General features: G+C 40.7%; 1 protein-coding gene across 3 annotated transcripts in view; it reads right to left on the bottom strand.

Annotated features, from left to right (window-relative positions):
• The window catches only part of GABBR2 (gamma-aminobutyric acid type B receptor subunit 2), a 1221295-nt gene continuing 1207210 nt past the window's right edge, over positions 1 to 14085 (bottom strand). For all 3 annotated transcript variants that reach the window (XM_063922929.1, XM_063922931.1, XM_063922932.1), the window contains 2 exons: positions 9643 to 9760; positions 1 to 1176 (listed from right to left, as the gene is read on the bottom strand). In XM_063922929.1, the coding sequence (XP_063778999.1) occupies positions 1011 to 1176; positions 9643 to 9760 (284 nt within the window). In that variant the 3' untranslated portion in view covers positions 1 to 1010. The remainder of the gene's footprint in view (positions 1177 to 9642; positions 9761 to 14085) is intronic.

A 14085-nucleotide genomic window follows, 5' to 3' on the forward strand; every position in this document is an offset into this window, starting at 1 on the left:
TCCATTGTAACTTGGTTTTATTGTACTTTTTCTGTGGCACTGTATGGAACAAATCAAACACAAATTGTGACAAATCATCCATCTTGTGACATATAAGCTATTTACTAGGTCTGAAGCCTGCAAGTCGCTCAGTTCTGTGCATTACAAAAAATACAGAAACCTTGATAAAACATAGTCCCAAAATGGCGAGCGCAGGAACATGGCTGTTCCCAGATTCTCAGAAGTGCTGTGCTGCAATTGTTCTGGCTCAGTACAGTAAAACCTTGGTTTCCAAATGACTCCATACTGCTTCTGTAAATATATTCTACCATTGTAAAAACAGCTTAGTTCAGTTACAGAGACAAAACCTTGGTAATACTGCATGTCTCGCTGTCACCTGAGGGATCATTTGTAATGATGCTCTTATTTTGTCTGCCGTGTATTATCTGACATGTAAAACACAAGCAGAACTTATCGTAATAGGACATGTTCAGCATTTCAGCAGATTTGTGCAAACCCGTGTATGATTCTCTGCAAATAATTCCTAGCTGTGCTGTCTCCACTTTTTTTTATTATTCTATTTTATTTTAATTTTATTATTTTAGGTTTTTACATGTGTATAAAGTGTACTAACCAAAGTTCATAGCAGCCATATTCGTAGCATTGTGAGTTGGATTTAAAAAGTAACTTTTCTGAATTTCTTCTTCTCCTTTGTGCAAGATTCAGAATTCCGTACCCTTGTTCTTTTGCTCGTTGAGTTTTGGGAAGAATTATTTTATCCGAGTCCTCTGAGTAAAGGAACAAACACTCCACAAATAAGGCTCCAGGTATAACTCTGTGCATCTCTCTAACTTGCTTCTAGCCCATGCTGGTTGGAATCGGCCTCCCAGGATGACATCCTTAGAATTCCTCTGTCTCTATAAATTAAGAGCAAATGTTATGTGTGTAGCAAAGGTTCTATATCAGAATGTGCAGTTGAGTCTCTCTTGAGAAATTACAGGAGTAGTCTAGGAAGCCTGATTCACCCATTCCTACAGGCCAGAGACCATGACTTGAAAGGAAGGCTGCACATGTCTGTGCCGAGGACTGCCACTGGGGCTTACACACGGGCTGGCACAGCTTGCATCTATGCCACCTATTGATGGCAAGTAGGCGTGATGGAGAATGGGTAGTTGTAACGATAGCCGTCGCTGTATACTGTTAAGAAATGCAAAAAAAGAAAATGAAATAACATCTTTGAATTTCCCAATTTTTTTTAATACAGTGCATATAACTCCTTCTTATGACTCAGTTTAGACATAGACTTCATGATGTATTAATATGTATATATAAAGACATAATATAGTGCCTATTTTATTACAGTGCGCAATTAGTTTCATAAACAGAAAGAAATTCATGTAATAGTTTTAGCAATTGATAAAATAGGCGTCACTTGACATGTCCAGAATGTGGAAGTTACTGTAAACCTTGGGTCCACTTTTATCCTTTTCTGAGCACAGTACCAGTTACTTTTATATTTGCATTTGCTATTTTGTATGACAGTGGTTATCTTGAGGTATATTGTATAGTATAATTCCAGTAAAGAACACTGCACCCCTCTCTCTGACATCGGCTGAGGCAGGCCCCACTGTGAGGTAAGGAAGGATTATGGGGCTGGGGGGAAGGTGAGGGAAGGAGGATGATGAAGAGAAGGATGTAGCCAACATGTGAGGTTAGAGGAAGATGAGACTGGAGTGTGAGGGAAAAAGAATGATGGAAAAGAGGATGTGGACATGGTGTGCAGGGGCAAACACAGGATGGTTTTTTTTTTGTGGGGGGGGGGGATATTCATTTCCACCTTCTGTTTATCCTACCTAGTTTTCTCTATTTCATTACATTTTTATTCCCGTTAATTGGTGGGTAGGGGCCCAAGTGCATTGCTTTGTCCAGGGCCTACATGGCTGTCAATATGGCAATGTGTGTACAGAATCGCAGCTACAGTTGCATTAGTGTCTGCATCTGAATCAGTCACAATGTGACAATTATAAAGTTGTAAGTGTATTTGCCTATTCTCCAGTCTTGGACTCCCGGAAAAGAATGCTATATTCAAGAGGAACAAGAATCCTTGCCACATGCGATTTTGCTGTGATAAGGATTCTTATTTTTCAGGGTAGAACTCATATTTAAATTAATATACCCCTTAGAGTTAGAGGAAAATCCATCTGCTGGGTACAAGCTGTGCACTCAGAAACCACATTGTGCTTCAGATGGAAACATAAAAAGCACAATGTGGTAGAGTGTGGTGGGGTAGGGTTTGTAGGATCTAGCCCAACTCTACAATGCATTATAAAACAGAACAGCACAATAGGTGTTTACAGCATGCAAGAACAGTATTTCCCTGCATGCATGAAACTTTTGTATATGCATGACTTGCAATGCAACATGGTTTTTTATAATGGTGATTGCATTGAATCAGCTGCAATAAAAAGTATTGTATACTTGTTAATGAGTCCCACACAGTTGCTTGTACTGTAAGTGGTTTGCCATATTTCGCTACCGAATAGTTAGACTTTGGTGTATTTATTTTAGATTATCTTCATTAACTGCTAAATTCAGATTATGACCAAGATTTCCATACCTCTAAACAATTGATCTTACTAAAATGAGATGGGGTGAGGACAATACATATTAGGGCATGTACCTTCTACTTCTGAGGCTCTACCCTTCCCTTCCCTTCTCTGGAAACAGCTCTCCATTGCTACTGGCAATAATTTATAGTTTCTAAACTGTACAGAAAGACCTGTTCATTTGTATGGAATGTTCTCAGAGCGTGAAGAGGGATCAATTTATATCTGTTCTCCTCTGGCTTTCTGGCAGACTAGATGGTCCAAGTGGTTCTTATCTGCTGTCAAATTCTATGTTTCTATATTAAGAGCTGTACTTTCGCTGACCACTCCATATTTTAAAATATTCCTGTCCTATTTATACGCTAGAGATGTGCGGTGAGGTAAATGGCTGAGGAGGCGCTGGTTAGTACCAGAGCCAGATTTACACACAATTTATGAGCCAAAGAGTGCATGTGGGCAGTATATACTGCTGGAAATTTGGTGAGTTTTGATCAGAGATGTGCGGAAAAGGTAGGCACTGCCCCACCTGTCATAGACTTTTTACTTCAGAGATTTGACTATAAAAATCATTAGAATAATAAAAAGAAGATATTTATAATATATTATTTGTATTTTTCATATACTTTATATAGTCAAACCTCTGGTTTACACATTAGTATGACTGGAAAGGCTCTGCCTCACCCCACCGCAGGGATGTGCAGTGAGGTAAATGGCTCAGGAGGCACTGGCTACTACCAGAGCCAGATTTACACACAATATATGAACCCATGGGTGCATGTGGGCATTATACACAGGTGCAGCAGTATATACTGCTGGAAATTTGGTGAGATTTGACCGAAGGTGTGCGGAAAAGGTAGGCACTGCCTCAACTGTCATAGACTTTTTACTCTAGAGATTTGACTATAAAAATCATTAGAAGAATAAAAAAACTGATATTTGAAATATATTCACTGTATTTTTCATATACTTTATATAGTCAAAACTCGGTTTTAAACATTAGTATGATAGGAAAGGCTCTGCTCCACCTGCCTCGTCCCACTGCATGCCACTGCCCCACCACATGCCACTGCTATATGCTGCATTATTTCTGAACTATCCATACTATCCATTACATCCCTTCACAGCACATCTCTGCACTACCATGCTAAAACCCCTAATACCCTGCACTACATCACTGACCCCTCCTACATCCTGCTCTACTTCACTGATCCTCTATAGCCTGCATTACATCACTTTATGTTGACGATCTCACTGTGGTAAGGAATTTGCATAAAGTCTCTCTTATCCAAAGCGCTTCTTTTGAAGTTTCTGTGAGCGCCATGTACTCTGCCTCTGTTGTAGAAAGAACAACTGTGGGTTGTTTCCTACTTGCCCATCTTACGGCTGCGCCTGCCAGTGCAAACAGGTATCCAATATAAGAACGTCTATCATCCTCATCTGATACCCAGTCAGCGTATCTGATGATCTTGTAAATATCAGCATTAGTGAACTTGTACCTTTGAGGTACCTTTGTATTCTCTTTACTGCAATCCAGTGTTGTCTTCCAGGATTATTTGCAAACTGGCTTGGTGACATGGCCTTGACCATCTTTGTACTTTTATCAATAGGAAAACTTACTGGTTTTGCATCTGTCATTCCGTACTTGGAAATTATTGCCTCAATGTATGTTTGTTGGTCAATTGTGACAGTTCCCTCCTGCAGGTTTTGTACAATTTAAATACCTAATAGATGTTTTGCAGGGCCTAGATATTTCAACTTGAAGCTTTGTTTAAGCTGGTGCTTGACATCAGTGATGTGATCTTCTTAACCTGCCAAAAGTAAATCATCCACATAGACAGCTATGATAAACAACATTTCGTTGATGATTTTGTAGTATAGGCAGTGATCAGTCTCTGACCTAACAAAGTTAATTTCTAGTAACGCTGCATTCAACTTAACATACCAGCAACGTCTACTTTGCTTGAAGCCATATAGCGACTTCTTTAAGAGACAAACTTTCCCAATTTGGAATATGTCCGTATCATAAACGTTCAGGTGGTTCCATATAAATTTCCTCAATCAATTCTCCATTAAGGAATGCGGAATCAAAGTCTAGTTGATATAGCAGTAAATCATGTAGTGTAGCAAAAGCAATCACTAACCTGTGCTATACCTTGCAACTGGTAAGTAGACCTCTCTGTAATCGATTCCATACTTTTGGGTATATCCCTTGGCAACAAGGCAGGTTTTATAATGAGCTACTGTCTCATCTGCATTCAACTTCTTGCAGAAAACCCACTTGTTCTAAAATCGTTTTACGGTTACTTGGTCTATCAACCATAGTCCATGTACTCTTAGCATTTATTGCTGACAGTTCTTTATCAATTGCTGACTTCCACTCTGTCCAATCACTGCTTGACTGTTAGAAAACCCCTGTATACTAGAAGCAGAAACCAGCTGGTTGGCACGACCCAGAAGAGGGGCGCAGAGTCTAACATACCGGGAAGTGTTCACCAGAGAACCCCGCAAGGGGATTTGGGCTTCGCTGCCCCCGATGTGCAGGTTGCGGCCCCCTGCCTGGGTCACCTGGTATCAGCACAGGATTCTACAAGGTATTAACAGAATAATTTACCTGGAGAAATGCAGCTGGTAAGGCAGGGGTTAATTGCAGAGTGACTGACACAGCAGGGCTAATGGCAGGCAGGTTTGATGAGAGCTGAGCTGGAATACAGAGGGAAACTTAAACTTGCAGGCTGTAAGTTCTGGATATCAGAGCTGGAATTTGGCAGGATTCACAGGAGTTTGTAGTCTGGATACAGAATTGCAGGTACTGAATGGAGATGAACTTGCAGAAAGGTCTGTGTGATTAGACTGCTGTTTGCAAAACTGGAAAGGTGCTGGATTACTGAGGCAAGGTGCAATACTGGCTGGAATGGTGCACTGATAACTTGAAGCAGGGATTCCAAGGCAGAAGGACATGCTGGATATAGAATTGCAGATACAGGTCCAAGAAGAACTGGGTGCAAGACTGGCAGGAATACTGGGATCAGTTCCCAGGACACAGGAGCCTGGGAACTTGCACAGCATGCAATGGCCACGTGCTGAGCTCGCAGAAACAGGCTCTAAGGAGTCCAGACTAGATACTGACACTCTCTGAAACTGAAACTCTATCACTGGCATGGTGGTATGTGGATACTCCCTAGTTAAAGGGAGACTGACCAATCACATGATAGTCAGGCTGGAGTTGCAGGTAATGAGGTCCAGGTGATCAGTTGCTAGGAAACGAGAACAACAGAAGGGAGCAGCCGGATCCAGGTGCTAATCAATGCTGAAAGCAGAACTGACAGATTTGCAGCTGCTACACACATAGTAACATAGTAACATAGTATCTAAGGTTGAAAAAAGACAATTTGTCCATTGAGTTCAACCTATTTGTGGTCTCCTATGCAGGATTATTTTGGTCTAAATTTTGTCTGATGCTGATGTCACCCATTGTGTTTTATTCCTCTTTTTATAGTAACTATAGTGCGTGACTATGCACCATAACCCAGGATATCCTTATCCATTAGGAATTTATCTAACCCATTTTTAAGGTGTTGACTGAGTCCACCATTACAACTCCCTCAGGCAGAGAATTCCAAACATGTATTGTCCTTACTGTGAAAAAACCTTTACGCCGCATTGTGCAGAATCTCCTCTCCTCTAACCTAAGCGAGCGTCCATGTGTCCTCTGTGCTGATCTTACCAAAAACAGGCCCTGTGCAAGCTCTGTGTATTGTCCTCTTATATATTTTTAGATGTTGATCATGTCCCCTCTTAGTCTCCTCTTTTCCAGTGTAAACATGCATAGCCTTGCAAGCCTTTCCTCGTATTCCAGTGTCTCCATGCCCTTAAATTAGTTTGGCCAGCAGCCTCTGAACCTTTTCTAGCTTCAGGATATCCTTTTTGTAGTATGGTGCCCAAAATTGTACACAGTATTCAAGATGTGGCCTCACTAGTGATTTATATAATGGGAGTATAACACTCTTGTCCCTTGCATCAATTCCCCGTTTTATGCATGCTAATATCTTTTTAGCCTTCTTTGCTGCATTACTACTTTGGGTACTGCTGCTTAGTTTACTATCTATGTGAACACCTAAGTCCTTTTCCAGTACAGAATCCCCTAATATTACTCCATTTAGTATGTAGGTGTTATTTATGTTCTTGCTACCACAGTGCATTACCTTACACTTGTCTGTATTGAAGCACATTCTCCATTTGGCTGCCCATGCTTCTAGTTTAACTAAGTCATTCTGAAGAGACTCAGCATCCTCCTCCATATTTAAAACCTTACACAATTTGGTATCGTCTGCAAAAATTGACACCATGCTCTCTAGACCTGCTGTTAGGTCATTAATGAAAATGTTGAACAATAGTGGTCCTAGTACCGAGCCTTGTGGCACACCACTTAGCACTTCAGTCCAATTTGAAAATAATCCATTAACCACAATGCGCTGCTCCCTATTATCTAACCAATATTTGACCCAAGTGCATATTGTGCTTCCTAGCCCTATTTCTTGTAGCTTATAGATAAGTCACATGTGTGGTCAGTGTCGAAAGCTATGGCAAAGTCTAAAAAGATTGCATCCACCTCCTTACCTAATCAAGGTTCGCACTTACTGTTTCATAAAAGCCAAGTAAGTTGGTTTGACAGGATCTGTCCTTCACAAATCCATGTTGATTCCTTTTAATGACCTTATTGGCTTCAAGGAACTTCTGAATACTATCCCTTAGAATACCTTCTAATACTTTCCCCACTATAGATGTAAGACTAACTGGTCCATAATTACCAGGTTCAGCTTTACTTCCCTTTTTGAATATAGGCACCACTTCCGCTATACGCCAGTCTTTGGGAACCATACCTGATATAACTGAATCTTAAAAGATAAAAAATAGCGGTCTTGCAAGTTCAGAGTGAAGCTCCATTAGAACCCTTGGGTGAATTCCATTGGGACCCGGTGACTTATTAATCTTTAAATTTTTTAATCGGTCCCAGACTACCTCCTCACTTAAATAAGCACTTATCAGTGGGACATTTTCATTATTGAGATTGTGTGTTAGTCCCTGAATTTGGTCCTCACTTGTAAATACCGTTGAAAGAAAAACTAATTTAGTTTTTCCGCTGTCATTATCATTTTTGATTAAGACTCCCAACTTGTCTTTTAGAAGGCCTATACTCTCCTTCTTTAATCTCTTGCTGTTGATGTATTTAAAGAATTTTTCATTGACTTTGTTTCCTGTATGTTTTGAGGTTCATAGTAACCTATGTTTGCATACTCCTCAGTGTGTATTTTGGCGCATGCGCAGTTCTGACCCGATCGCACCGCTGCGATAAACTGCAGCGTGAGATCGGGTCAGAATGACCCACCATATCCTAACACACAAAACCCTTTACACTACAATTCAGCCTGCCTCCCAGGCAAGGCAACAGAAATATTGGGGCACAGTACACTCAGACTTCGCGGGATCCAAATATACCATGATATTTTTCACTGACTGAAGGAGGAACAACTGGATGGTCAGGATATTATTTCTGAAGGAAGAGTGTCTGAATAACACATTGTATAGCAATATAGGGGGTCATTCCAACCAGATCGCATGCTAGCTATTTTTTGCAGCGCTGCGATCAGGTCAAAACTCAGCAAAACTGCGCATGCACCACAATGCGCAGGCGCGTAGTACGGGTACAAAGCGGATCGGTGCTGGGCGATGGATTTAACAAATAATCCATTCGCACAGCCGATGGCAAGAAGATTGACAGGAAGAAGGCGTTTATGGGTGTCAACTGACTGTTTTCAGGGAGTGGTTGGGAAAACGCAGGCGTGTCCAAGCATTTGCAGGGCGGGTGCCTGACGTCAATTCTGTGACCGGACAGGCTGAAGTGATCGCAGCGGCTGAGTAAGTTCAAACCTACTCAGAAACTGCACAAAACTTTTTTGTACCGCTCGGCTACACAAGCGTTCACACACTTGCAAGCGAAAATACACTCCCCTACAGGCGGCGACTGTCTTATCGCAGCGCTGCAAAAAACAGCTAGCGAGTGATCAACCCCATAGTTTGCATGGACAAGCCCCACGAAGATTTCCAAACCCGTGCGGTGGAGTGAGGCAGGTGAGGCAGAGACTCTCCTGTTATACTTACGTTTGTGCCAGAGTTTTTACTGTTTAATGTATATGAAAAATACAAAGAATATGTTAGAAATATCTTCATTGCATTATTCTAATCATTTTTAGAGCCAAAACTCTGGAGTAAAAAGTCTATGGCAGGTGAGGCAGTGCCTCACCTGCCAATCTTTTCCGCACATCTCTGATCAAAACTCAGCAAATTTCCAGGAGTTCATACCTCTGCACCTGTGTATAACACCCACATGCACCATTTGGCTCATATATTGCGTGTAAATCTGGCTCTGGTGCTAGACAGTGCCTCCTGAGCCATTTAGCTCACCGCACGTCCCAACCACACTTCTTGCCCTAGTCAAACTCTTTTAATGTTCATACAGGTTGAGTATCCCTTATCCAAAATGCTTGGGACCAGAGGTATTTTGGATATCGGATTTTTCCGTATTTTGGAATAATTGAATACCATAATGAGATATCATGGTGATGGGACCTAAATCTAAGCACAGAATGCATTGATGTTTCATATACACCTTATACACACAGCCTGCAGGTAATTTTAGCCAATATTTTTTATAATTTTGTGCATTAAACAAAGTGTGTCTACATTCACACAATTCATTTATGTATCATATACACCTTATACACACAGCCTGAAGCTCATTTAATACAATATTTTTAATAACTTTGTGTATTAAACAAAGTTTGTGTACATTGAGCCATCAAAAAACAAAGGTTTCACTATCTCACTCTCACTCAAAAAAGTCCGTATTTCGTAATATTCCGTATTTCGGAATATTTGGATATGGGATACTCAACCTGTATTAAATAAAACCATCAGATCTATATACACAATTAAAACAAAACTCACGTTTCTAAATGTCAAGTTTCACAAGTTTTCTAGTAATATGAAAAGTACTTACTGCTCTGGTGAGTTAATATCTTCTATAGGCTCTTTGCTGGTTCTGGAAGTTTCTATAGTATTCCATTGTGGAGGATTATTTTGAGCATGGTGATTTTTTAAAACAGCTTTTTCACTATCTGTATACACAAAGAAAGATTCAGATTAAACCACCATTAAGTCATTTATTTGCAGTTTTTCTACTTAAGGCCTCAAACCTACTGAAATCATATTTGCCCATGATGCTATTCATTTTTAAATGTACTTCAACAAAAGAATTGGATCTGAAAATGAAGACACTTTCTACAATAACTCTAATAATATTACTCAAGTTCTAAATGGCAAGATCCTGCAAACACAACCTTTTATGTTTGGCTGAGTGACCTCCTATGGCCTCCTGAATGCTGCAACCAAATGCCATAGACCAGCAGCTTCACTTGTGGTTTTAAATGTAAATCAAATACAAGTGCTTAATAGGAAGAAATATCCATTTTCTGTTCATATACAAAATCAAAGTAGTACAGTAGTACACCAATTCATAAAGATAATCTAGGTTTCTTAAAGCCTACAAGTTTAGTTTTGCTAAACATTCAATTCTAGTCATTATCAATATGTATTGGGTGGTGAATCCGATTAGGTGCGAGTTGGTGGGAAGTAACTCCAATGTGTTTACAACAATCAATGGTAATCGCACGGTAATGGTGCCAACTCTTGACCAACTGAATTACCTGAGTTCTTAAGGTCACAATTTGCTGCAACAGGTTGCAAGTTATGCTGCAAAGTATGCGAGTACGTGAATTGCGATCTTGTAGTCAACAAATTGCACCTAATTGGATTGAGCCTTTTAAATGAGATTATTATTATTGTTGTGTTGTTTATACTGCAAGTAAGTGCTCGACAGTTCAAGACAGAGTGGCAAACATGGCACACATGGAGTAGTGAGGTACAGTATAGACAAAATACTGTAAATACAGATGTGCAACATAGGGATAGGGATGAACCTCCTGAAGCTCATAAGAGAGCTTAGAGTCTAGTGGGAGAAGGGCACAAATAAAACAAGAGTGAGTGTGCTTCAGAGTAAATATGAGAAGGTTATGTATACCACTGTGAGTAGCATAGGTAGGAGTAGGGTAGGTTCTAATAGATAGATGTATTTTCATAAAGAGTTTAAGGATTTGAAGGAGCAAGATCAGGCATGGTAGAAAACTCAATATGTGGGTAGTGCCACAGTTCAGGTGGTTTTAGCATGAGTGGTTATCATAGAGGTTAGAAATATACTGAATGGTAATTGTTCAATCAGTTTATTGGCCCATCATAGGTGCATGCAATGTAAGGGTAAAGCTAGGCTAGAAAAAAAAACCAGAACAAATTTCCCCAGCACACTGCAATGGACCAGCAAAAGAGATTTCCATCCAACATTTAATAGAACTGCAGTGATCTGTTACGTACATTTTGCAAACATACGGTAAGCCAAGGCATGGCATCTCTGTTCTGGAGGTCCTGCACTACATGATTTTAGCACCACTTTGGATCATAGATTTATGTATTTCCAAAACGAGAGCCAACTCACCTGGGGTTCTGTAAACAAAGCCACCCTAAAACTACTGTACATTTAAGCTGGTTTGGGCACCCTTTACTGAACTGCAAGTCACAGCATTTCTTTCCAGTTGTTGTCATGATGGAACTTGTAGTTCTACAACAACTGAAAATTCACCGGTTACCTTAGTCTAATAGGGTCCAGGGCTCCAGGCTTATTTTATTAAATCGTGTTTTTACCCATCCTAGATTGTATTCCATATAGGCAACAGGTGATTCTCTAACACTGTAATATGAGCCATCTTTTACCTTTTTGAGGTAGCTCTCCTCTGGTAGAGAATATTCCTGGAGGCTCCTTGTAAGTAGAGTGTCAGTAATGTATCGGGCAGGGAACTGCCCCCGTGACCAGTTATGCATTATGTATATTGTCTACATGAGCATAAATTTGCTATGGAACCACTATGCTGGTGGTGGAGCTTACACTCCACGATAGTGACATCATTATGTAGTGGTGCCCCATCCCAACCCCCAACCGCCCCCCCCCCACCACCACCACCACCACCACCACTGCTGCTACCCCACATGCCTATGCCTTCTTATCCATCCCTGCTACCAGTGGCCTAGTTTAATCTCCAACAGGTAGAGAATTTATAGAGAACATTTGGAACCCTGTGCCTACTAGATTATGTCGACACAAGGGGGACTCTCACTTTGCTCAGCCAGCACATCCTGTCACACAGTATTAAGTAACACAAATATTTACTTTCCTAGCCCCGGTCCCACCCATGGACTCCACTACTGACCTGATGTAACCTAACACATCACATATGTAGTGTTAATAGTACTGGTACTGTCACATGCGCAATGACACTAGTGCTGTTTTATGAGATCTATTTATTGTCATTTTGTATGTTTCATGTATATAACTTCCTGAAATGTTATTAGCAATATTGTATTGGGTCATGTTGTTCTTATACTGTATCTGTTATATTTGGAATATGTTGTTCATTTGGTTAAAGACTGCTGTGTTTAATGTGTGTATAATTGTTAATTGAAATACATTTAGTTATATAATATGGTTATAGAAGCCCATTTGTAATCTAAGTCCCCTGACTGTATAATCAGATCTGATTAGGATGAGTATGTAATGATACAGTAAGTAGTAAACAGGTTATCTGTGGACCTGCAGGTAATCTGATCATATACACTCCATTGTGTGCAGGAGTCCAGACAGTGTAGCACTCTCTCAGCAGGGGATGCTCAGAGGAAAGAGGATGAAACTCTCAAACTACAGAATCCCTAAAAGGTCTAATAGCTGTTGCCCAGGTCTAGAGAGGGTAGAGCTGGGCTCCAGGAGTGCAGGCACTGACTAGACATTATGGTGCCTTCAGTGGGGGGAAATTGTGGCATAGGGTGCTGTGTGACATAGTATCTCAAGCCATGAGATACATTACTACTGCTGGCATTTAACAGTAGGAGACCACATACATCAGTAAAACATATACTACTGTAGTAATTTACATTGGGTATAAACCTGGATGACGGATTGGCCTATACGCCAACTGATGTAACAATTGGCAAGGTGAATGCCCAAACGATCTTGTGCATACACACTCAACCAATCCGCTACTTGATATGTCTAGCAGCAGTGATTTGTATTTGCCTGCTCACTTTGTGACGTCATGTTCAATGACTAATGCTGCTGATTTATCGTGTGGTCGGTAGGTCGGCCATACAGACAGCCAGATGTTATATCTGCAACATACATCGACATTGGTTGTGCTGAAGGGATGATGCAATTTGTCTGTGAATGATGTTGTTCACAGACATATCAGTTGTACACACCTTTGATGTACTCGCCAGATATTGTTTGTTGATATAATGAACAATATACAGATGTGTACTTTTATATTGTGTGCAGCACATGAGTCGCAGCATAGCGGGGTGAACGCTATGCGTACTCTCTTACTATGCATTAAGTTCAATGGCAGCTGGCGGGCGCATGCTATGGATGGCCATTGACCATCGGTGATTCAAAATCATTGATGGTCAATGACCAATGCTGAATACTTTTGCCATTGATGGGGGAGAAGCAGATAGTTTCCCACCATCGGTGATGCACAAGCAACAAATATTTTTTTATACAAAGTACTGTGACACAGAGCTTGGCTCCACACCTGACACTCCAACTAAGCTCCGTCCCAGGCTTTCATTGGCCCACAGCCTACAGAATTGTAAAGCAGGAGTGAACATCGATGGGTGAAACCATTGATGGTTACCTTGCAGATAGTTTTACATTATCAATGTTACCCATCAATGGCACCATCGATAGTGACCATAGATGGGTAACCCACCAATGGCCATCCCTATCGCATGTGCCCATCGCCCATTGAAGTCTATGGGCTCCAGCTGTGATGCGGGAGCTGGCAGCATGCCGAGATGCATTAGCATTGTGATACCAATACAGCATGCTGCTATATGCAGCAAAGCTGTAGCGGGACACATTTGTAGTGTAACCGGCATTAGTAAGTGACAGTCGAGTCACATTACTATGACAAGCTGACTGTGTGGGGTCCTGAGGACCAAGTTTGAGAACCTGTGGGTTAAATAACCTGAGCTCAACAAAAAATGCTTAATTGCATGCTTGCATACATTGTGTACCTTCCGCCAATCAACTTACAGCATATCAATGTATCTTTCTGTTCAACCTGTGCAGATAAATGGTCAATCTGAAAGAGCGCGTAAAGTGCTATCCCAATGTTTAGCAATGTAAAGCCCAATGTCTATGTCTGAAATTTTGTATCATCAGTCTTATTAGGCACAATTTCTCCCTGGAACAGTTTGCTATTGGCAGACATAGAAAGTAATGCAAAATATATTGCCCAAAATAATCATGCAATGTGTAGCCAAAACTGTAAAAAATATGCAA

The sequence above is a fragment of the Pseudophryne corroboree genome, chromosome 5 (assembly GCF_028390025.1).
Source record: "Pseudophryne corroboree isolate aPseCor3 chromosome 5, aPseCor3.hap2, whole genome shotgun sequence".
NCBI classification, from domain to species: domain Eukaryota; kingdom Metazoa; phylum Chordata; class Amphibia; order Anura; family Myobatrachidae; genus Pseudophryne; species Pseudophryne corroboree.